Raw genomic sequence first — 24,995 nt, 5'->3', positions numbered from 1 at the left:
ATGGCTCAGTTGTTAAAATCACTGGCTGCTCTCCCAGAGGACCCATCTTTGAGTCCCAGCACCCACATGGTAGCTTGCAGTGGTCTGTAACTCCAGTTCCATGGGATTTAATGCCCTCTTCCTACAGTAACAGACACACACATGGTATATAGACATACATACAGGCAAAATACCCCTATACATACATAAATAGTTTTAAATTTTATTATTTTAATGGCAACATAAGTCTAGTGTCCTAAGACTTTAAGCATTTTGATTCTGTGGGAACATTCGCGTGGCTTTGAGAGTAACACTACAGACTGAATATCCTTACATATAAGTCCTTGTGTATCTCTCATTGCTTCCTTAAGAGATGCTTCTGGGGGTAGGGTTGGGGAAAGGGGAGAGGGGGAGAGAGAAGGGTGAAGGGAAAGACTGGGGAGAGCTTAGGGGAGTGGGAGGGTGGAGATGGAGAAAGGGCGGATATAGGAGCAGGGAAGAAGATATCCACATTAAGGGAGCCATTTTAGGGCTGGCAAGAGACTTGGCTCTGGAGGGGATCCCAGGTGTGCGCAGGGATGTCCCCAGCTAGGTCCTTGGGCAGCAGAGCAGAGGGTGCCTGAACTGTCCTTGTTCCACTATCACACTGATGATTATCTCGAATATCATCATAGAATCTTCGTCTGGCGACGGATGTAGATAGACAGAGACCCTCATCAGAGCAATGGACTGAGCTCCCAAGGTCCAGTTGAAGAACAGAAAGAGGGAGAAGAGAAGCAAGGAAGTCAGGACCGCGAGGGGTTGGTCCACTCACTGAGGCAGTTTGCCTGTTCTAATGGGAGCTCACCAAATCCAGCTGGACCGGGTCTGAATGAGCATGAGACCAAACCAGACTCTCTGATTGTGGCTGACCATGGGGCTGACTGAGAAGCCATTGAAAAAAGCACTGGGACTTGTATCTACTGCATGTCCTGGCTTTTTGGGACCCTAGTCTATTTGGATGCACATCTTCCTTGGCCTGGATGTAGTGGGGAGGGCCTTGGACTTCCCACAGGGCAGGGTTCCCTGCCCTCTCTTAAGGAGGAAAGAGGAAGGAGGAGGGGGAGTGGGGAGCGGGAGGGGAATGGGAGGAGGGGAGGAAGTGCAAATTTTTGAATGGAAAAATTAAAAAAAAAAGTGGGGGAAAAAGAGATGCTTCTGGATAAATGCTATGACTGGTTTTGTTTGTTTGCTTTTGAAGCAGGGTTTCTGTGTAGCCTTGGATGTCTTAGAATTAACTCTGTAGGCCAGGCTGCCCTGAACTCACAGAGACCCCGCCTGCACTCACAAGTGCTGGGATTAAAGGCGTGGGCCACCAACACCCAGCCTGCATTGAATGTTTTTAAGTATCTTAACAAGCAATGCCAAATTTCTCTCCAAAGAGACTGCATTTATTATGTGATTTCCATTAGCACATGAGTGTTGGGTGTGTGGTCCGGTAGGAGGTATTTTCTCTGACGACAGAGGGAAGAGATAGGTGGAAAACCGAAGGAGGTGAACACACACTAGGGCTGTTCTCAAGCCAAGACAAAGGCTGAGATGACAATTCCCACCCACTCTGGGGCTTTCCCTCTCATGAATTTACATACACCGCTCCTCTCAGCATTCCTGTCTGAGACAGAGGTGCTGTGCCTCTGTTACTCCTTTCGCCCCCAGTATGGCTGACAACAGTGTTTCTACCTGCTAATTCTTATTAGCTTTTAAACACACTCACACCTTTTTTTTTGTTTGTTTATTTCACAAGGGAAGCAATTATTTTCTCCCTCTAGGCCCAGTAGCTGTGGAATGACGGGACTAGCCCAGGAAGCTCACTGGTGGTCTCCCTCATAATCCATGGCCAGGAGCCTCCAGTGGGGATTTAGGATGGTCTGCTTATACTCTGCAATGCGTTTCCTTTTTGAATTTCCATGGTGACTATTTCATACTATTTTATCTTTTTAAGATTTATTTATTTTTATTTCATATGCACTTGTGTTTTACCTGCATGTATATCTGTGTGAAGGTGTTGGATCCCCTGAATGTTACAGGCAGTTATGAGCTGCCATGTGGGTGCTAGGAATTGAACCCAGGTCCTCTGGAAGATCAGCCAGTTCTCTTAACCGTTGAACCATCTCTCCAGCCCCATATTTTCTCTTTTCAGACCTCATGGTTTGAATACTTAGGTTCATGTGTTTGAATACTTGGTCCCAACTAGTGACACTCTTTTGCTACAGTGACCACATACTGTATGATTTTGTTTATATACAGTATCCGGAATAAGCAAATCTATAATCTATAAAATAGATCAGCACTTGCTTAGGACTGCGGTGGGGGGGAAGGTGGAGGGCGCCAGCTCAAGGGTATGGTATGGGCTGTTCTCTTTCTGAGGTGATGGATAGCCCCTATAATTATCTACAGTACTGCTTGTTCAACGTTGACCAGTGAGGCTACTATAAGCCACCACTGGGCTAGAGATGCAGCTTAGTTGGCAGAGTGCTTGCCTAGCATATACTTAAAATCCTGGGTTTGACCCCCAGAATGGTAGGAATGGGAGAGGTAGAGGCAGGAAAGTCAGAAACCATTCTTACCTACTAGGGCTATATGAGTCCCTGTCTCAGAAAAAGCAAAAACAGCAATTAAAACATCCCCCAAAATATGACTGAAAAGGATATGTTAAAATTGTCAGCTGAGATTATAGGTGGTCTGTAGTAATTATTTTGTTTGTTTGTTTTAAACAAAAAAAGTTTGCCTGAAGATCAGAGTGCCAGAGTTAAGCCCCTAGAAACCAGGCAGTGGTGGCACACACCTTTAATCTCGGTATTCCGGAGTCACACCTCTTTAATCCCAGCACTAGGAAGGTGGAGACAGGAGAGATGTGTCTGGGTGGAGAGAGGAATATAAGGCGGGAGGAGACAGAAGCTCAGTGCAGTCTGAGGTTTCCATCTGCAGAGGAGACAGATGCAGTCTGGAGATGCAGTCTGAGGCCAGGATCACCCCTTCGGTCTGAGCACTGGTAGAGGTAAAAGAACTCTCTAGTGGCTGGTCTCTTCTGCTTCTCTGATCTTCAGCATTAATCCCTATATTTGACTCTGGGATTTTATTATTAATACCAATTGGAATTCATGCTACAGTGGTCTATTTTCTTCCCTTTATGTGTTTGAGTCCGTGCTCTTAGGGGACACAAGTCTGAACTGCTATTTTACTGATGAAGTGTGCAGTGAACAGTGTGAGCTTCATCATCCATGGTGCTTTTTGGTTATGACGTCTGGAGTGTTTTATGATCGTTTCCTTTGCAATTCCAAAACAAGCCAAAAAACCCCAACCATGAAGATTATATACACATCTTTGGGCTGTGAATAAATATGATAGTAGATTAATTTCCTCGAAAAATGCAACTTCTAGCTGGACATGTGGGATTTGATTTTAATAGGCAACATCAAGGCTGCACATCGTCCCCCCGCCCCCTCCCCCACCCCCAGAGCGTTTCTGCACACTCAGGTTTTCTGTTTGCTTGGATGAACAGGGTGCATGAACCAGACAACTTTGTGTGAAACTCTATACACATGGTGAGCAGCCTCGGATGGGTGGGCATCTCAAGTGTGGACTGGAAGGGGACTCTGATGCCCCTGGAGGAAGCTCACCTTGCTGATCTCCGTCAGGGACATGGTGATGGAATAGAGTTGGTTCTTGCTGGTGCTGGCGATCAAGGTTTCTTCTGATGGGCTGAAGCACAGGCAGAGAACGTCCTGTTTGTCCGACTGACTTGGGTCGCTGCTTTGTGGGTCCGTAGGGATCTGGTCAAGGCACAAGACAGCCATCAGTAACTTTCTGTCACGGTCCCACATTGTCAGCATGTCCTGGATACAAGAGTTCCATTCACAGACTCCTGACCAAGCCACTGCCCTGAGCTTTCCTGGGTCTGGAGAAGGGAGGACTGGTGAGTCTCTGCTTCCATCAGTTTTAAATAGCACCAGGTGCTCCTTTTGCAGCAACTAGCATCTGACTAGTAAGAGAGCCGAATGCGTGGGAATGAGCAGGCCAGGCAGCCCAGTGTGAGATCCCCGTCATACACATATTGTTTAACCTGTGAGAGCACCCACCTGTTGAAAGTCCAGGGCATGGGCTCGCCTGGCACCCAGCATCCCTGTGTGTACTTTCAGTGCATGGAAGGGAGGCGGTGGCCCCTCTACAATATGGGGTGGGCAAAGGGTTAAGGAGAAGAAGGGTTCACTGATGCCTCCAGTAGGCTTGGAGAGGAGCTGTTGTTCCCAATGACACAAAATAAAATTAGATTTCCTTTCCCTCTCTATATCAGTTAGTGACCAAATGTGCTGACAGGCTAGCCTGCCCAGGACTTAGTTTCCTAGAGCAGTGGTTCTCAAACTGTGGGTCGCCACCCCATTGGATTTGCATATCAGCTATTTACATTACAATTTATAACAGTAGCCAAGTTACAGTTATGAAGTAGCAATGAAATAATTTTATGGTTGGGGGTCCCCACAACATGAGGAACTGTGTTGAAGGGCCACAGCACTGGGAAGGCTGAGAACCACTGTCTTAGAGCCTGTTTTGCACTTCTTAATAAGCTTGCTTGCATGAGTCATCAGCGTAAGACTCCCTGATTCCAACTTTCCTACCCTCTTTATTTCCTCATTTCTTGGTCTTCCCCCGTCAGGGCTTTGTCACTGAAGAACAACTTGCTGGTCCACGTCATTTCTGTATCGTTTATTCCATAAATGTGTGTGCTGGGCAGTGTGCTTATATAATAATGGAACACATATAGATATAATGATGGGTAGGTTACGGGATACCAGGGTTCAGAGAGGAAGTCTGTCTTCATTACTTTGACACATTTTCTCATAGGACTTAAATCCAGATCGTGCTACTTCTAAATCCGGTTTTCCCAACCCAGTGTAGCCACCCCTAGTTTCTCAGGGTGGGGCTCTCTCTCTCTCTCCCCAGTCCTTCCTGTGCAAATGCTGTCAGAGCACAGCTGCTGCAGAACAACGCCCTCAAGGACCCCATTTGCGTCCTCCTTACCCGGATTTCCCTGCTCTCTCGGTAAACGTCCTTCTCTTCCACCTTCTCAAACAGCAGCACCCTCCCCGGCCCAGCGGAGCAGGCAAAGCCCTTGGAATAGGCGGCGATGGCAAACACCTGGGGCATGGACATGTGGTGGGCATAAGTGGTTGCCACGATCTGTTCAAAGGAGGGGACCGGGGAGCTGGGTGGTGGGAACTCGATCAGGCTGGAAGAGGAAAGGAGCACAGAGCGTTATTGGAGGCGACCCCGGGGAGAAGCATTGAGCTCTGGAGGGGGCAAGGAAGAGTGGGGGCACACAGATTTCATTCCAGGACAGGGGAAGCAGAGGCAGGTGGATCTCTGTGAGTCAAAGGCCAGCCTGGTTTACAGCATGAGTTTCAGTATGGAAGCCACATAAGGAGACCTTGTCTTCTGAGAGCAGCATGGGGGATATCCTTGTTTGTGAGTGATGCCACCCAGTGATCTTCTTTCCCAGGGTCAAATGCTGCTATCTGGCTTGGGAACTCTACCCAGCACAGTGAGTATGCCTGCTAGACAGAGGACGGCGATTCTTAACTTTTGTTTAGAAATAAGTGGTTCAGGGGACTGAATATAGTAAGATCATACAACTGCCCGGCAGAGCTGAGATTTGAACCCAGGTCTCTCTTTTCATCCATTCACTCATATAATAAATATTTATACCTGCTCATAAATGTTAGAGTTATAAGGGCTCCGCGAAACAACAGTAAACAAGATCAGTACAGTTCTTGCCCCCAGAAGCTTCAAGTCTCAGGCCATGTGCTAAGGACTGTTAGGTGCAGCTAGGCATGCCACAAGCAATAGAGGCTTTCCGAGGGCAGGAACTGAAGAGGTGCGCTGCTTTAGGTGAGCAGAAGCCGAGTGCTCTTAGTTGGGTTCTCCAGGACAAACAGGAACAGGTGAGCATGTGTGTTGGGGTAGGGGGCAGACAGAGAGACTTACTCTGACTGAGCACACAAGAAACAAGAAAATGTGTTGGTCATGCAAGGAACCCAGAGAGAAGAGACCTGACATTTCTTTCCAGGAGGGGAGAGAGGTGGTGCTGCCTGGGCCGAGCTAAGAGGCTTCTGTGCGGGGAGTCCTGGACCCACCAAAATACTGTGCATACGCAGATGTAGACTTGTGTCTTCATCAAATGTTATTATAAAATTCCAAGGTTCTGTGGTATAGAAGGGATAATCTGAACTACCTAAGGTAAGTGGTCCCTAGTGAAGGGGAAAGGGATTCCATCAAGAACTCCTTAGGAAGCCCTTCACAAGCCATAAAATGAGGAGGTGCCAACTGGCACAGGGAGGGATTGTGGGAATGGGGGGACCAGTAGTTACTGAGGAGGAAGAACCCACAGGGTGCCAGGTGGTGGGGATATTGGGCTCTGGGCTCAGAGAGAAGGGAAATGGAATTCTAGTCCTGTCATACAGCAGTGCTGAGATCTTAGCCTCTGGCCCCTGGTCTGTAAAAGCTGGGATGATGATGATATAATCCGTGAAGAAAAGGACTCACACGGGCTTGTCAGCAGTGTCTGTCACATCCCACGGCACAGCCCGCCACGTGTGAGATGTGGCCACTGCTGTTATGGTGCAGATGAAACCAACCCCCCTCCCCTGTACCCTGTTATCACCCTTTTGTCTGATTGTCCTAGTCCACTTCCTTGTCCCCTTTGTTCCTGGTTGCCTCCCATTAAACTGTCATCACCTGAGGGCCCGTGTTTCCAGTACCTGGCTGGGCATTTAGCACAACACCAGGGTTCTGAGGCTGGGTGGTGATGGTGTGCACCTTTAATCCCAGCACTCAGGAGGCCGAGGCAGGCGGACCTCTGTGAGTCCAAGGTCAGCCTGGTCTACAAGAGCTAGTTCCTGGACAGGCTCCAAAGCTACAGGGAAACCCTGTCTCGAAAACCCAAACCAAAAAGAAAATAAATAAATAAATAAATAAATAAAGAAAGAAAGAAAACATGCTTTTGGAAAAATCTACAATTTTGAAGATTTGTCATTCTGAACGGTATAAAATGAGAATAGGCATAAAAATAAAAACTTGTATTTAGGCAGGCCATGGTCATAATGATGGGGTTTGTGCTTGAATAGAGACAAATGCTAAAATAGGATGAAATGGGCATAGTTGGTTTTCAAGGTGGAGAGGTGGTGAGTGACTTAAGATTTCTTTGTTCTCAGTTTCTGTCTATTGGGTGTCTGGCTTGTAAGTGTACTGCATGGGTGCGTGGTGCCCTCAGAGACCAGAAGAGGGCGCCAGATGCCCTGGAATGGTTGTGAGCCGCCTTGTGAGTGCTGGGAACCACACCTGTGTCCTCTGCCAGACCAGTACCTGCTCTAAACTGCTGAGACATCTCTCTGGTCTCAGTGAGAGGCTTTGGGAGAAGCCCAAGAGGGTGGGCACTAGCCCAGTGGAAGGCGCTATTACCTCTCTGACTCATGGATGATTTCCAGGCTCCTGGAGCTGGTGGGCTCCTTCACCATTATGTTTGTCTCCCAGCGTGGATCTCCAGACTCAAAGAGGAAGAGCCTGCCGGTGTCAGTGCCAACAATGATCTTATCATCAGATACCCAGGCGTGGGCTAGGTAGTTTGGGGATTCTCCCCTTTGGAAATTGGTTTGCTTTAGGGTTCCTTCGGCAAAGCGGAGAAGCTTAAATATCCCATTCCCAGTGACACAAACTTGAGTATTATCCTGGGGGTTGATGCTGACCTGCAAAATGTCAGGAGATACCGGAAAAATAAGAAGATAGACCAACTCTTGATGGGATTATTCACCACTTTACCAATTAACATTCACTTTAGGTAGTTCATAATATCTTGTACACAAAGTCATGGAATTTTATATTATATTTGATGAAGATACACAGCTACATCTACTGGATGGAATTTCAGTCAACAATTTTTTTTAAAAAAAGTAGAATGAACAATCTTTTTCATTTTTGTAGCCAGACTGGCCTTGAACTCACTATGTAGCCCAAGCTGGTCTTAAAAGGATATGCCTCCTGTCTCAACTTCCTGAGCGGTGTGATTACAGGCATGCGCTAACATGTCTCCTCGTATGTGCAGAACTATACTCTGGGTCAGCACGAGGGGATGAAGTTCAGTTGGAAACAGATTCATGGGGTTGAGTGGGTGTCTGGAGGCCTGTCTGGGGGAAGAAAGCACACATCCCACCAGATCAATCTCCTTCAGCTGGAGTCTTTATCCCAACACATGCTAACAGTAGTTAACCTGCTGCCCTCTCTAGACGGAGAGCAGCTTGGGGGTACATTGCTGTCGAGTCTGTGTCCTTGGGGTAGGTGCGTAGGGGACGTCCAGTAGATGCTCACTGGATCTTCTGCAGAGGAGGTGCTCTCTGCTCTGAGAAGGGGTCATCACTGGGACACTACGGCCTGGGTAAATCGGTTCTCCCGGTCTTTGTGATTTGGCCATCAATACTCTTACCATCATTGTATTAAGAAGGGGCATGAGTGCTTGGCTGGCGGTGCCCTGGCCCACACGTCAACCTCTGAGAGATGAATGACGCATGCTCAAGGCTCTGATGAGCTACTATCTGTACACATGGACAGTACAGACTTCTTGAACTTGTGAAAATGTGTACAAGACACTGGACAGGAATATAAAACCTGGGACTCACTGCCCAAGCAGTTAACCTACTGGTTTTCTAGTGGGTGTTCATTCTGTCCTGAAACCACAATAGAAAATTCTGTTCTCTACACAACTATAACTTACAGCTTCTTACACATCTACCTTTCCACTGGGCATGGCGGCATCCACCTCTAGTCCCAGCACTTGGGAGGCAGGGAAGATTGTAAATTCGTGGCTAGCCTGAGCTCTGGAGTCACAACCTGTTTTAAAAATAACACCCCTCCTAAACAAAATAAAAACCCAAATCTACTACTTTATATGGCATTCCTGAAATCCCCTGACTGTCCACAAGTCTACTGCAAAGGGGCCGGAACCAAGGAGAGTTAATTTTAGACAGCACAGCTGGGTCTGACCTTGCTGGACATAGTTCTGGGCCATAGGGAAGAAGGAAGATGACAGAGTTGGGAATACCTGGCCCTGCATCTCACCACTTCTGCAGTCTGGGATGAGCTACTTGGCCTCTTAGAGCCTCGGGCCCCTCACCTCTTAAGATGGGACAATAACTACCTCTGCTTTCTGTGCTTCTTGAGAAGCTCAGGGTTAAAACACACGGGAGGAATGAGTGCTGTGGGGCAAAGTTGGTGTTTCTGCTTTACAACGAAGCGAGGCACGAGTCATGCCGGGGGTACCTGGTAGATGGGGTTGTTCTGAACGTCAGATCTAATAATGGCCATTACTTTCTGCTTTTCCCATAGCCAATAGATGAGGTTTGACTCTGGAGGCGACGTCTGTGTCAGCAGGTATTTAGAGTCTGGAGAGAAAGCCATGCTGACAAACTTTTGAACTTGGAAGTCAAAATTATTCAGGACTTTGCGCTTCCGGCAAGGGATGGATGACAGCTCGTAAATAGTGATGGTGGGTCTTTCCAGCACAGTCTCAGAGATAGCGAGGTATCGCCGATTGGGACTGATGGACAAGGCCAGCATGCCCTGACTCTTGTCTGAGCCTGCAAAAGGAGGCAGAAGGGGGACTGAGGGCAGACAATGCTTCCATCAAGGTCCAACAGGCTTAACAAGGGGCACCACCGGCAGAGGAGAAACGTGTACAAACGTGCAAAGATCAGTCCTTGGCCATCCCTTGGTTTAACCGTATGTAGGCAACTGTGAAAATGACCGGGATGGGTGCCTCACTAGGTCAGTTAAGATGCTAAGGAATCTTTCTTGAGTCAGGACCAGACAGGCTGGAAAAAGCTGCACACGGCAGGAAGAGCCTGAGCAGTGTATGGCTGTAGTAGAGGGTGCAGGACGGTGGGAGATCCCAAGGACATGGATTGCTGGAGCACTGTGTGGGTGCTAGGGGAGACCAGGGATGGGCCGACAAGGGTGGGATAGGCTCTAAGCCTACGGCCTCCACGCCTTGAGAATCCAGCATTTGGTACTCTACTGTTGAGGCCCGATGCTAACTACTCAGTTCCTCAGTCTGGCAGCTAGGCAGATGCGGAAGTCTATGATGAAGCTTTGTGCTTCCTTGATAAGCAGAGACACATGCGAGCTCTTTTCCCTCTTCCCTAGAGTTTAGACGATAGCCGGAAGCAGCCAGCATCTTGCAGCCGTGCAGTAACAGGCAGGAAATGAGAGCTGTGGTGAGAATCTCAGTGTGAACACCTCATCCAGACACACAGTAGGGCCACAGCGGCCACTCTGCTTTTGTGGGTCTCTTCCTTCGTTAAAAATGATAAAAACAGGATTGATGACTTTTCCACAGGACCAGAGTTAGGTTCCCAGCACCCATATCAGGTGGCTCACTATCACCTGTAACTCCATATACATAATTACAAATAAAAATTTAAAAACAATAAAAATCGGGCTAGCAAGATGGCTCAATGGGTAATAGTGCTTGCTGCTGCTAAGGCTGATGATGGAAATTTGATCCCCAGAACCCACATGGTAGAAGGAAGTCACAAATTCCTACAAGCTATATTCTGACCTTTATATACATGCCATGGCATGCAGGTGTACAAGCATGAACACACACACACACACATTGAATAAGTAAGTATAACAGAATTGAATATATATATTATATAGTATACATATAATTATATATATGCATACGATATCATATATACACATATGTTTACTATACATATATAATTATATATTTTATGGTTATACTAACATAGACAATATATAATTCAGGCTGGATTTACTATCATATAATCATTATTGCTGTATTCATTTTGTTCTCACATTAATGCAAAGTCAAATCTTTTCATAGGCCCCAAAGTGTTGTGGGCCCTGGGCACTGTGCACAGGGATGGGTCACCTGTGGATGTGGGCCTCAGACAGGGAGGTTGAGGGAGGGAGGGGAAGCTGCACTAGAGGATTGTGTGGGAGTCCCTCTGTGACGGGCTCCATGCTGCTACTTTCCAGCAAGCTCAGGAGGGACGAGCACGTGGTCCTGCAGCACATCTGCCCAGCACACGGGACTTCTGCAGGACGGCTGGAAAAACAGCTGTGTCAGAGAAGATCAAGGCTCTGGGTCACTGAGACACCTGTACAAAGCTTAGGCTGTCGCTGGGAGCAAACAGGAGCCACTGGGAACCTTCATGAAGGGTCAGACGTGCGTTGTGGGAAGATTTCCCTGGCAGCTGTGTGGAAGGCAGTCCTGAAGGCAGGGGAACTGGTCAGCAGGGGATGCATAGGGCTAGAGGTGATGGGAGCACCATGCTAGATGAAGGCAGCAGGAAGAGCAGACATGGAAAAGGGGGGGGATAAGGGAAATGTTAATAGGTGGAACCAGCAGGCTTCAGTGATTGACTGGGAGGAAGGCATGAACAACATCGAGGTTTCTGAGCTCTGCGGAGAAGTGGGAAACCGGGGCTGGAGTACAAACTGAATAAGTTAGACTCTGTTGACTTTTGCTTAAATTGGCCCCTCCAAGTCACTGAACTTTCATTATATGTATTTGTTTCTAGATTTTAATAATTTGATTGATTTACATTTAAGTTGTCAATCTATCTTGGGCCCAATATGAGAAAGGATAATTAGAGTCTAGGGTCTGGAGAGACGGCTCTGAGGTTAAGAGCATCTCCTGCTCTTCCAGAGGACCTGCGTTCAAGTCCCTCTACCTGAGTTTGGAGGCTCAAACTGCCTGTAACTTCAGCTCCAGGGGATCTGATGTATGCTTCCAGCCTCTGCAGGCTCATGCACACTCACACAGGCACACACAGTTTTTAAAAGAAGAAAAGAAGTATGACTCGAAAAGGCTTCCCACTTCTCAAAGACAAAACTGGCTAGCCTAGCATTGACTCCTAACACCACTTGTATATTAAAGTTACATATTTATATACATATTTACTGGGATACTTATGCCTGGGCTTCATTGCATTGGTAATAATGTTTTTAACATGAGTCTGAATATCCAGCAAGGAAAGAACATGAGGAAAAAGGAAATAATAAAAATGGATTTTGAAAAAAAATTTCTGATCTCTCAAGCCGGGCAGTGGTGGTGCAATACCTTTAGTCCAGCACTTGGGAGGCACGGGCAAGCTAATCTCTGTGAGTTTGAGACCAACCCTGGTCTATGGAGCAAGTGCCAGGTCAGGTTCCAAAGCTGCACAGAGAAACCCTGTCTCGAAACAAACAAACAAACAAACAAACAAAAAACAAAAACAAAAGATGGATTTGGATGTATACTGTGAATTCCATAGTGGTAAAATTTGGGGGCAAAGGGTGTAGAAGTTGGATAAGATTCTGAAGCTGAGGGCAGAGCTTGGGACTGAAGCAAGGATGGGAGGGAAATGGCATAGTGAGATGTTAAAGCTGGGGACATGTTCATGTCTGGATGAGGCAAGGGGACTGTGTTCACTCCTGTGCTTTCTGCCAGGCTGCACTGGGAAAAGTGTTTTCCCCCCTCATTGATACCAGTCTGCGTACTGCAAAGCATGCTAGTCTCTGCTACAGCACAGGGCTTGTGGAGGGGCCATGGTTCCATTCATTTGTTCACTTCCCAGAGACTTAATACTAGCAGGTGCTTGGTGTAGCCATGTCTTGTGCAAGAACAAGCACGCTGAGACCTGTGTCCTTAAGTGAGTTTTGTGAAGACTGTGGTGTGCACTAAAGCAAGATGTCTACAGCATCACTAGGCAACACAATGCTCTGGGACCACTGCAAACACAGTCACTGATGGCAATACTTCCATGTGGCCCATGACCAGACTTCTTGACTGGTTTAGGTGTGTCAGACACTTTCACAATGCTCTCAGTCCAGTTAATTCACTTATCCTTGAAATAGCTCCATCTCTCCCACAGGAACACACCTCCCATCTTCTTGGTCCCTCTTCTGCTAGTTCTTCATCAGCTCCTCATCCCTAAATGGAGGTGGGTCCCAGAGCTAATGGAAGCCTGGGAGTCCAAACTGCCCCTTTCCATTCCATTTAGTTGCTTCTATGTGTCTCAAGTAGATGTGTCTCCTCACTCAGCCCTTCCTACCTCTGTGCTTCCATGTCTGTTTGGGAGGAAACCAGTCATGCCTACTCCAAAACAGACCCTGGACTGGCCTCACCATCCACAAGGACTGTCCTCAACCTATCTTAAGCACCTCATCCCCTTACCTGATGCAGCGCCCTCTCAACAGGGCTCCCTGCTACCCTTGCTCTTCCTTAAGTGTCCCCTCTTCCCCCGTAGAGTATCTAGAATGAACTTGTGGGAAGGTCAGCTGCACTGTGCTGCTCTGCCCCAGGCTTCTCATCACACGCCTGGGTAGCGCTGCCCCCACCCCTGTTGCCTTGCCTCTTGCTCCCTGCTTCCCCATTCCCTGCACCCCAGCTTCACTGGCCTCTTTGAGATTCCTCTAACACACTCATCACCCTTCTAGGGTACCATCCTTTTTACCCTCTCCTTCCTACGTTAGCATGGCCAGCTCCTTGATGACCATCACTCATCACCAACGGTCATTTACTCAGTAAACCATTTCCTGCCCACCATTTGACATTTCACATTCCCTTGAAGTTCTTCACTTTCCAGGCTCCTTTCCTTCTCATTAACATCCTTGTTATTGCTTGTTGTTGCTCCTCCTGTGTGTAATAAAGGCTCTATGAAGACAGATGTGTGTGTGTGTGTGTGTGTGTGTGTGTGTGTGTGTGTGAGAGAGAGAGAGAGAGAGAGAGAGAGAGAGAGAGAGAGAGGAAGTGTCTAGTGAATTTTTGTTGAATGAACAAATGATTATGTCTGAGCCTCATTATTACTTGGTGAGCACAGCAGCTGGACATCAGCTCGATTTCACAGATGAGGACACTGAGCTTATAAAATGGAAAGCTAGATAAACCTCATATCTTCAAATTCATGACCCTTTTCACTTCATGCATAATGATTTAAGATCTGGACACTATGGAACCTGCTCTGGTCTGTATATTTTATACTGCTCCTCCTGGCTATAGTCCTGACTGGGAGGTGAAATTCAGGACACCTGAAACTCTGAATTGCCTTTTCCAGATCATGTCCCAGATGCCTGGGACTGTGGAATGCCATGCCTGACTGGTTTTGAGCTTACTGGCAGCATCATCACCAGTCTTGTCCTCCTCTTCTTTCTCTGCCCTTTGCCTGGGCTTGAAGGATGCTTACAGGGCAGCTACTTACAGGATGTGTGGGAAGACCTTGAACCCTGTGGCTGGGAGGATTCTCACATGTGGAGGTGAGGTTCTTGGTAACACAAGATGAAGCTCCAAGAAGCGAAACGGTCAGGGCAGGATGTATGAACATTAACAGAACAACTGAAATTTAAATCTCTGGATACAGAGTGGAAGATGGTTCAGTGGTTAAGAGCACTTGCTGCTTTTCAGGGGACCTGGATTTGATTCCCAGCACCCATATGGCAGCTCACAACTGTCTATAACTCCAGTTCCACAGGACTGACACTCTCTACTGGCTTCCACAGGCATGGCACACATGTAGTACACAGACACAAATAAAGGTAAAACACCCATATACATGAAAAAAATCAATCAATCAATCAATCAATCAATCAATCTCTGGACACACTAAGCAGTGGGTTGGATACAGCTGAAAACAAAACAGCGAAGAAAAGACTCAGGAAGCTCATAGGTGACAGAGAGAGACCAGGAAATGGGAAATCCAGGGAAGAGTATAAAAAACATGAGGACTCAGTTGAAATGGTCGAAAGTTCCCAAAGGAACTGAAAGCATGGAAGAGACAGGACATCTGGAGAGGCAGTTGTTAAAGTTCTCTGGAATCACTGCAGGATGCATGAGATCGCAGAGGACCCTTATGTGAATAAGAAATGAGAGCACAACACAGGAAGTTGGGCACACACACACACACGTGTGCACTCACACACAGACAAAGACATTACGAACATCCAGGAGAAAGACTGCATCCACAGAAACAGATCCCAGTTGCTAATTCCTTAACTACTATAATAAAGCAGAAGCTAAAAGAAAATGGAAAAAAGCCTGTACCCCAAAATTCTATACCCAGTCAAACTATTTTCTTAAATAAAGATGAAATAAAACATTCTCAAACAAAACAAAACTTGGAGAATTGAGCACATTGTCTCACCACTAAATGTAGATAGAAAAAGATCCTGACTGGACTACATGAATTATAACAAGCAAGAGCCAAAGAGTCTGGTAAACTTGAAAATGTACACAGATGTTGTCTGTAGAAAATGATGGTTGGTTTAATGTTAGTAAGTCATATACAAAGATCTATATTAAATACAGAAAACACATGCTAGGAAATCCACTATCTGTTCATTGAGAGCAAGAACACAGGAAACTGAGGGAAAAAAGAATACATTTAACTCGATATAGGACATTGACATTTGCTCATAGCAAATATCCTTCTTTATAAGGAAATATTAATTGGCTCTCTCTCTTATGGCCAGAAACATGGTGACTATGAACATTTTCATTGCTTCTACTCAACTCTCTCTGGAGCCGCTTCCCAGCAGAGTGACACAAGATAAAGGAACCATTATTATTGTGATGTGATTGTCTATGCAGTACCCACAGAATCTGCAGAGAAGTTACTAGAATTAGTGATAGCCTGGCAAACATGCTGGAATAAAAGATAATAAAGTCAACTGCATCTCCTTCCCTCCCTCCCTCCCTCCTTTCCTCCCTCCCTCCCTCCGTGTGTGTGTGTGTGTGTGTGTGTGTGTGTGTGCTTGCCATGCACACTTGTGGAGGTCAGAGGACCCTGGGGTATGAGGCAGGGCCTCTTTGCTGTTCACTGCTGTGCATGTCAGGCGAGCTGGCCCACAGGCTTCTGTGTCTATCTCCCCCTTTCCACAGAAGCAATGGGATTACAGATGTGTGCTATCACTCCTGGCTTTATGTGGGTTCAAATTTAGGTTCTCACACATGGCTGGCAAGTACTTTACCACTTAGCTATGTCCCCAGCCCCTCAACTATATTTAATAGTTTATTCTTATATAATGTTTACATGGTATTTGATAATTTATTTTTGGAGGGGAAGGAGTTGAAACAGTTTCTTTGTGTAACAGTTCTGGATGTCCTGAAACTCACTCTGTAGTTTGGCCTCAAACTCAGAGATTCTTCTGCTTCTGCCTCCTGAGTGCTGGGATTAAAAGTGTGGACCACTCTTATTTCATTGAAACTAAGAATTATTGCCCGGCAATGGTGGTGCATGCCTTTAATCCCAGCACTTGGGAGGCAGAGACAGGTAGATCTCTGTGAGTTCGAGATCTCCTAGTTTACAAAGTGAGTTCCAGCATAGCTAGGGCTGTTATACAGAGAAACATTGTCTTGAAAAAACCAAATCAAACCAGTCAACCAAACAAACAAAAACTAAGAATTATTCTTCATTCCAAGATACCACAAGGAGAAAAAAAAGCACAGGCTGCAGAGAAGAATTATTTCTAACACATGTATCTGAAAAATGATTAGCATACAAAATATATAAAGAATATATGAAGAGAGCTACCCCCAAACAAAACTGACAAAAACAATAGAAAAATTATAAAAAAAATATTTAAAAGTTAAAAATAGGTAAAAGCCATTTAACATAAATTGAAGCAGGGATAGTCCATAAACATATGTAAAGATACCCATCTTAATTAGCAATACAGACATGAAAGCTAAAACAAGATCCCTTTTTTGATCATTAGGATCTCTCTCTCACACACACACATAAATTAGTAAGTTGAACAATAGCAAGAGTTGGCGAGGCTGAGGTAATAGGGGCCTTTATGCATTGCTAGTAGGAATATAAACAAATATGATCACATTTCTCAGTAATGTTAGTTCTGGCCGTGTGTCCTGAAAAATCTTTGCAGACAGGTGTGAATGCAAGAATGGTTAATGGTGGTGTGTTTCTAATAGCAAATAACTGTTGTTTACCACAGGCCCCTCAAATCTAGACTGGCCATATAGGAAGCGTGTGTGTGTGTGTGTGTGTGTGTGTGCGCGCGCGCGTGCGTCTGTAATCCCCACTGGAAGACTTCACCACAACAAAATGGCTCAGTTCTATGTGTCAAGATGCATGACTCACAGAAGCATGAAGCTGAACAAGAAATGCTAGCAACAGAACACACAGACAGATTATAATTCTATTTGTCTAAAATGGGAAAACCATGAAAACAAAAGCATACCTTGTATAAGTTACATAGATATGTGGTAAATACAAGACCCAATGTGGCATATGCATGACCTGAGATGGGCTGGCTAGTGGGAGGGGTGGGTTGAGAGAAAAGCAATGGAGAAGCCCTGGAACTGGCTGATCCCGGGTGCCTGGGTGCACAGGTCTTTGTGGAATAGCAATTCATTATCGATTGTGGTGTTTATATTTGCACATGAAGAAATAAAAATGGTCAATGCAAAAAAAGTGGGGGAACTGTCATGAATATGATTGATTGGACCAACGTAAACAAAAACAGGAGTTGGGTTCTAAGGAAGATTATTTGTTCCTTAGAACAAAAGAACAAGGCGGGGCTGTGGTGGTGCACACCTTTAATCCCAGCACTCGGGAGGCAGAGGCAGGCGGATCTTTGTGAGTTCGAGACCAGGCTGGGCTACAAGAGCTAGTTCCAGGACAGGCTCCAAAGCTACAGAGAAATCCTGTCTTGGGGGAAAAAAAAAAGAACAAAAGAACAAAGGACTTAGAATAAAATCTCCAGTGTCACCATCATACAAGGGTTCAATGAAGATGATGCACTCTTGGACTGTTAGACCCAACAAGGGGTTCTGGTGAAGACAAACCCAAAACTCCAGAGAGTACAAGAAAAACACTGTTTAAAGTAACTCTTCTATCAAGCCACAGAGAAAAAATGCTTTTAAAATTAGCGTTATTTTGCATGTCATGTTGACTACATGTGTCAGGTTAATCTATATTCAAACAGTGCAAATTGACATTCATTTTGTCCACATTTATAAAACTACACGCACATCCTAGTTGTCAAAAAAAATTTTTTTTTTTCCGTGTAGCCCAAGCTGGCCTCGAACTCGTGATCCTCCTGCCTCTGCCTCCTTCAGCAAATCCTACCGGCGTGCGCCACCACAAACGGCAAAAAGACCTTCTTAATCGTTGAGTTTGTATGGTTCTGTGTAGCACATGCCTTTCATATATGTGGCAGGGTGGAGAGGTTTTTTTTTTTTTTTCTTTTTACCTGGAATGAATTTTTGCCATTTCTGATCCAGATTGTACTTCACACAGTGATTTCCTGAAGGAAATATAATGATCTGTTCATCGAAGAAGAAGATATTGTTGGCCACGTGGGACCGAAGACCAAAAACATGCAGCGCCTGAGCTACCACGGTGGACATGGTACCTGTCAAAGATTACTGCTGAAGAAGAAGCAAGTCGGTGAGCGTGGAGAAGCACGTGACATGTCCCGCCCCGCCCACGGCCCCGCCCCAGTGGACTCGGCCTTGGGCCCGCCCCTTCTGACCCCACCTCACACCTCCATGCCCCGCCCCCAGACCCCTCTCCTTGTCGCCCTACCCCCGCGGTTCCTTCCGCGCTTTGCCTTTCTCTTTTGCCCTCTCAGCGACCCCAGGATCTTCGGAGGATCCCAGAGAAGCGCCTCACCTCTCTTCACGACTCTGGGTTACCAGACCACGCAGAGATCTACAGGTACTCCTACTAAAGTTCCGGCGCAACCCGGGCACGCCCAAACGCCGGAGTCGTTCCTATAGCAACGAGAAACCGGACGGGGCTCTGCACCCGGAAGCGGAAGTCCGGGTCGAAAAGCCAGAGGCTAGTGGAGAAGTTGCTGGCTCTGGTGCTTGCTTCTTCAGGGCACGTGGAGCGGCGGGCGCACCCCGCGGGGCGGGAGGTCGCGAGATGGACACCCCTCCGCTCTCGGACTCGGAGTCAGAGGAGTCCCTGGTCTCAGACCAGGAGGTAGGCGGCAGCGGGGCTCGCGGGGCGGGACGTGGAACGGGAACCCGAGCTCTTTGGTACTGACGCGCCCGGGTCTGTAGTTGCAGGATGCGTTTTCCCGCGGACTTCTGAAGCCAGGCCTCAATGTTGTGCTCGAGAAGCCGAAGAAAGCGGTGAATGATGTGGTGAGCTCGCTCGCGGGTCGGGGTCCTCGGTGTGCACAGGCGCCGTACTCCGTGGGAAACCGGTTCTTGTGAGAAAGATGCAGCCAGCGCCTTGAACTGGCGGTGCGGCTTCCTGTGCTGGTATTTGAGCTTAGCACTTTGGGCTCGAGAGAGACAAACTCTGGGTTCTCATGGGCACTGTATCTGACTACCTAGAATGGTCTGAAACAGTGTTTGGCCGAATTCAAACGGGATCTGGAATGGGTTGAAAGGCTCGACGTGACCCAGGGTCCAGTGCCGGAAGTCAGTGAAACTCAGCCAACACCTGAGAACAAGGACCAGAAGAAAGGTGTTAACCCAGAAGACGACTTCAAGAGGGAGATGAGTTTGTAAGTCTTGTTCTGGGTCCTTTGCAATAAGAGAATCACGGGAAGGGGAACATAGTATGGCTGCACTCTCAGAGGCACCGAGCAGTTAGCACGAACCTGAGAGTGGAGCTAGGGTTCCTCCTGCTTGAAAGACCACTCCCTCGTCTTCACTGAACCCTGCTTGAGGGATATTTCAAAATAATTCGTTTAAAGTTAGTGTGGGTGCATCCAGTCATTAGAACAGACTGCCTAGGGGAGGTTGCGAGTGGACTTTCAGTACAGGTTGGGAAAGAGTTCGGTTTGTGTGCTAATGTACCTTTAATAGGCTCATCGTTTTAAACAACTGATAAAATTTTAGAAGCATTTCCCCTTAAAAGTCAGTGAAAAGTGAGATGTCTCTTATATATGAAATTGGGAATTAGTGGAGTTTTATGGCAGTTTTTGTTTGTTCTGTCTTGCTGGTGCCGGCGGGATGTTGATAGTCTGGTCAACTCCTGCGAGGCAGTAAGACCTTTTATTTCATACCATTCAATCTCAGCTACCGCCAGGCCCAGGCTGCAGTGCTCGCAGTATTACCCCGGCTCCATCAGCTCCAAGTCCCCACCAAGCGGCCCACCGATTATTTTGCAGAAATGGCCAAGTCAGATCAGCAGATGCAAAAGGTAAGAGAGACAGGCAACTTTTCCTTCTGGAAAGCCAAGGCTTTACCGTGAAGTATGTCTCTTCAGCTGGCTCGTTTGCTGTCGTCTTTAAAGAGGATTTGTGCTAGCTGTTTTCAGTATTTCTGTGTGAGTCCCTGCCTCAGAGGCCCGCCAGTCCCTTAGATACAATAGAACTGTAGAAGAGCTGGAAAAAGTGTGGTCCCTGTAATAAAGAAGACTTGCGTATTTTCTCCCTGGCAGGCTTGGTGGCATGGTGTATAGATACAGCAGTCTTGTAGTTCTGGGCCCACTTTGCCAGTGAAAACACTACTGCTTGTAGACAGGTTTTTCCTCTCTGGGTCTCCGTTTTCTAGAAAGTGAGGGGTAGATATATGACTCAGATATAGTGTCGTTTAGAGTTGGGGGACTTGATCTTCACTTTGGGAGGAAAAAACTTCCTGATGTCGCATCTAGGATGTATTTAGATTGTTCCCTTGTCCTCAGTCTTCATCTCAGAGAATTCTAGGTGGTACCCCCAGAAGCTAACCCCGAGACAAGCCCAGCTACACCTGATAGTCACACCGATGACTACCAACGCTTTCAGTAAAATATATGTGTTTGATGGGGGAGGCACGGGTCAGTGTGCAGGAGTTTGTTATATACCTGGCCTGTTAGAAGAGGGCATTGAAGTTTAGCCTTAATCTGTAAACAGGGCTGGGAGAGACAGGTCTCGTGTGACAAGCAAGTGGCTTTGTGTAATAGAACAAGCATGCTGAGGCAGGGCTGCTTTTAAGCTCTGGCTGTGCCCTGACACTTTTTTTTTTTTAATTTTTTTTTTTTTTTTATTTTTGAGACAGGGTTTCTCTGTAGCTTTTGGTTCCTGTCCTGGAACTAGCTCTTCTAGACCAGGCTGGCCTCGAACTCACAGAGATCCGCCTGCCTCTGCCTCCCAAGTGCTGGGATTAAAGGCGTGCGCCACCATTGCCTGGCGCCCTGACACTTTTGGTGCCTTGATAAAGATTCAGCTTTGGGACTATATTGTCTGTATGTGGGAAACTAGGGAAGTTCCACAGATTTCAGAGTTAATGGAACCCCGGAGTCCTGGTCCAGTGTGCTCTGTATAGTGCCTGACAGCATCCTGTGTTTTAGATTCGACAGAAACTGCAGACTAAGCAGGCTGCCATGGAGAAATCTGAAAAGGCCAAGCAACTTCGAGCGCTTAGGAAATACGGAAAGAAGGTAAGAAAGAACACCTGCACGGATAGGACAAGGCCAGGAATGCTAGGTCAGGTTGCTGTGGTCCGATTTGGTTCCGGCCCTGTGTGTGTTTGGTCCTGTGGGCCTTACTGGCTAAGTGTGCCTGCTGGTATCCCTGAGTGCAGGTTCCCTGGCACCATGGGACACTATGGTGCACCCAACACAGTGTGGTAGCAGCAGGTGAGCTGATGGATAGATAACCTTTGGGCTCGTGGTTTGGGATGCATGACTGACTTTGTGTCTATCTTACAGGTACAGACTGAGGTCCTGCAGAAGAGACAGCAGGAGAAAAAACACATGATGAATGCTATCAAGAAATACCAGAAAGGTCAGTGTGTCTGCTGTGGGTATAGGGCAGCCTGGGTATTGGGTGCCTTAGAACTAAGGGAGTATAGTGTAACTTAGTGCTCTGTAGTCATCTTGCTTTCAGTCTACGGGGCTTAGGCTTGGGAAATGGTGTGGGGACTGAGGTGTGCTCTTTAAGACATATTTCCTAGAAAGACAGTGGTGCTGACGGAAATGCGTCTTCCTTCCCAGGCTTCTCTGATAAGCTGGATTTCCTTGAGGGGGATCAGAAGCCTGCTGAACGCAGTACAAAGGCCAGAGCCAAGAGCCAGCAGATGAGTAAAGGGTAAGGGCTTTCAGTTTGGTTTGTCTTGTGATGGCCAACAGTCAGTCCGGTGATGGAGCTCCCCAGGGACGGCCTCCAGTGTAGAGTGCCGATGCTCAAAGGACAGTGAGTTTGATCCCATGGGACAGGCCTGTGTCTACAGTAGTGTTTGGAGGGGGGTCGGTATCTGGATCATTTGAAATGAGCATCAAATGGCTGTTTTACTACAAGACCCTCAGTGATGGTGGGGAGTTCAGCCATTCATTAGGAGGGAGGCTTCCAGCCTTGTTGTTGCTTTGTTTACTGAGGCGTGGTTTGTGCCCCAGGGCTATGAAGACCTAAAGGGGCAGGGTTCACTGTTCCTCTTCTCAATCTCACTATCTGCCCTGGTGGGCACAGGCCCACGGGTGATGATTTCCCTATGTCAGGGGATTAATGTGGAAGCACATTTTAACGTCCTGGCACAGTCTGGGGATGGCTTCCTAACTGGGACTGTCCCACCTGAGCCTAGTGTGAAGGACACCAATGTCTGAGCAGGAAAGTGGGAGAGAAGTGTTTCAGGAGGAAAGAACCGGCATGAGCAGAGGCACAGGGATGGGAGCCAGTGGTTGCATGTGAGGAGCAGCCTGTGTTGCCCTCACTAGAAAACACTGTGAGGCCAGGAGCTAGGGAGCCTTCGTCCTGTTGGCATTAGGGGGCAGATACTGGCTTGACTCACTCATGAGCAGATCACATTCCCATTTTGAGAAGGTAACAGGTGTGTGTATGTGTGTATGTGTGTAAATAAATGGCAGTCAGGGAAGTGGAAACATAAGTGATAGTGCAGAAGCCCCAGTGAGTAGTGGTAGTCCCTCGAAAGTGCCATGTGCAAGGAAGAAAAGTGGGGTGAGGGCTGGTTATAAGATGTCAGATGAGCAGGGTGCTGGGCAGATAGTAGGAGACACCAGTCCCAACTTGGCATCTCTAGAGCAGCTGGAATAAGCCCAGGAGGGGAGGTGTGGTGCTTGGCTAGGCTGAATTTGACAGGTTTTAAAGTTTGTTACATTTGAATGCTCACTGATTTTGCCCTCCAGAGAAATAGAGACAACTAAGGCTGAGTGAGCTAGCGGGATTGAGTTAGATAGGATGCCAGTGGAAACTGGAAGCTGAGTGGTGTTTTTAGATCCTTTTCTGGATTTTCTCTGTTAGTTTTCCTTCTCTGGAGTTACTTCATTACCAGATGAGTTTGCCTGGGTGGTTTGTAGAGTGAACGTAAGGCTGAGAAGAGACCTGCAACAGTGGTGCCTAAAATCTTCGCAGAAAGGCCATAAGGCTTATCAGTCAGGGTTATAGTGCGGTAATCTGTGGGGCCCCTTTTTCCAGGCCCAGTGCCAAACGACGGTACAAAAACCAGAAGTTTGGTTTTGGTGGAAAGAAGAAAGGCTCCAAATGGAACACTCGTGAAAGCTACGACGATGTCTCCAGCTTCCGAGCCAAGGTGGCTCACGGCAAGGGCCCCAGGAAGCCTGGGAAAAAAGGGGCAAATGTAAGTGAGGGGTCCAGGCGGGGGCCTAGTCAGTCTGTTTTCACCCTCAAATCTATGCCTCTTGGTTCCTTCTCACGCTGGCACAGAAGGCCAAGAAGTATGTGACTACCTTTGAATTTTTTGTTTTGTCCGTGCAGAAGCGCCCAGGAAAACGAACAAGACAGAAAATGAAGAGCAAAGCCCGCTGAGCAGCATCGTTCTAAAGAACCAAGGAAAAGGGCGAATGTACAGACTGCAAAACACTCAGAGCTTTTGTCTTTCTTTTTGTAGAATTTTTTAAAATAAATTAAACTTATAAAAGATATTCTTGGGTCAAAAACAGAGACTAAAAGATTGAGAAGTTTGCGTATTAAATAATATTGCTGACTATTAGTCCTGCCTTTCTTTGGTAGCTGCATGCTGAGCCTATACCTCACTTTTTCCTCGCCCTTTCAGCTGGTTCTGTCACAGCCAGTCCCCGGAGAGGAAGTATAGTGCAATTAGACGGCCAGTGGCATAGCTGCTGGCTTTTCCTCAGTTCATTCAGCTTGCATTTCTCCACTTGTCTAATTTTCCTTCTTTTGTCCTTAGTTTTCCTGGGTGCCCTGCCATGTTATCCACCTTACAGTTTTTCTGTGACAGCCCAGATCTGCCATATGCAGTGCACAGTGCCCGTCTGCGCTCTATGCGCTACCATACAGTTCTCGAGCTTTGGGCAAGGGACTGGAGATTGAAACACACAAAGACAGAGAGACACGGACCTCTAGTCCCTGGTAAGAAGCCCTTTCTTCAGTAGCAACATGGAGGCTTATCAGTCAGGTGGGCCAACAGCTGAAAACCTTATCCCCTGATCCTCAAGGCCAAGGCAACTCCTGCTCGTGAAGCAGAGCTGGTAAACAACTTTGACACAGCTTTCAGTAACTCAAATCAGAAGGAAAGTAAAGATCTCTAGCAGGGAAGAGCAGCTGGAGGCCAGGACTCCAAATGGTCCCAACAGCTATAAACTATCACTCGGTCTCTGTTTTAGCCCATCTAGGCTGGTCACATTATTTCCTGGACCTGCTGTTCCCTGTCTTTGTGCCTTTTGTTGAGTTCTTTTTTTTCAGTATCTTTTAAAGAAAGCAGCTAAACCGTATGCCTCCCATTTCTGAAACTGCCTTTAGTTTGACAGGCGTGCATAGTTTGACAGACGTGAATTGCTGCTTAAGATGGTGAGGGCCCTACCCCTTTGTCCTGGAGCCGCCTGTGAGGAATGAGGGGCTTTTTCCATCCTTCCCTCCCAAAGCTCCTCTGAGATGGGAAGCCCGTGTTTAGTCTTTGATTAGGCTTCTTGGAAAGATTGGGCTTTTATTTATTTGTTTTTTAGTTTGTTTGTTTGTTTTTGAGAAAGGGCCTTTCTTTTGCCCTGGCTATCCTGGAACTAGCTCTTCTAGACCAGGCTGTCCTCAAACTC

General features: G+C 47.0%; 2 protein-coding genes across 2 annotated transcripts in view; one reads left to right on the top strand and one right to left on the bottom strand.

The window, feature by feature from the left end:
• Positions 1 to 18,439, bottom strand: part of Cfap57 (cilia and flagella associated protein 57) — a 67,109-nt gene extending 48,670 nt beyond the window's left edge. The window contains exons 1-5 of the mRNA XM_041652848.1: positions 18,283 to 18,439; positions 9,325 to 9,641; positions 7,474 to 7,757; positions 5,038 to 5,245; positions 3,639 to 3,791 (exon numbers count right to left, since the gene is read on the bottom strand). Of these exons, the coding sequence (XP_041508782.1) occupies positions 3,639 to 3,791; positions 5,038 to 5,245; positions 7,474 to 7,757; positions 9,325 to 9,641; positions 18,283 to 18,439 (1,119 nt within the window). The remainder of the gene's footprint in view (positions 1 to 3,638; positions 3,792 to 5,037; positions 5,246 to 7,473; positions 7,758 to 9,324; positions 9,642 to 18,282) is intronic.
• A 402-nt stretch (positions 18,440 to 18,841) lies between these two features.
• Ebna1bp2 (EBNA1 binding protein 2) lies at positions 18,842 to 23,935 on the top strand. The gene is made up of 9 exons (XM_041652637.1): positions 18,842 to 19,019; positions 19,100 to 19,183; positions 19,379 to 19,551; positions 20,069 to 20,192; positions 21,321 to 21,410; positions 21,681 to 21,756; positions 21,966 to 22,059; positions 23,401 to 23,563; positions 23,701 to 23,935. Exons 1-9 carry the CDS (start codon positions 18,960 to 18,962, stop codon positions 23,749 to 23,751), a joined length of 915 nt encoding a protein of 304 aa, XP_041508571.1. The 5' UTR covers positions 18,842 to 18,959; the 3' UTR covers positions 23,752 to 23,935.
• The last annotated feature ends 1,060 nt before the right edge of the window (positions 23,936 to 24,995 follow it).

Source organism: Microtus oregoni, unplaced genomic scaffold (assembly GCF_018167655.1).
Source record: "Microtus oregoni isolate MIOR12 unplaced genomic scaffold, Mior012 000005F_ref0000423, whole genome shotgun sequence".
In the NCBI taxonomy this organism is placed as follows: domain Eukaryota; kingdom Metazoa; phylum Chordata; class Mammalia; order Rodentia; family Cricetidae; genus Microtus; species Microtus oregoni.
The sequence above is the reverse complement of the archived record's forward strand: the minus strand, read 5'-3'. Positions and strand labels throughout refer to the sequence as shown.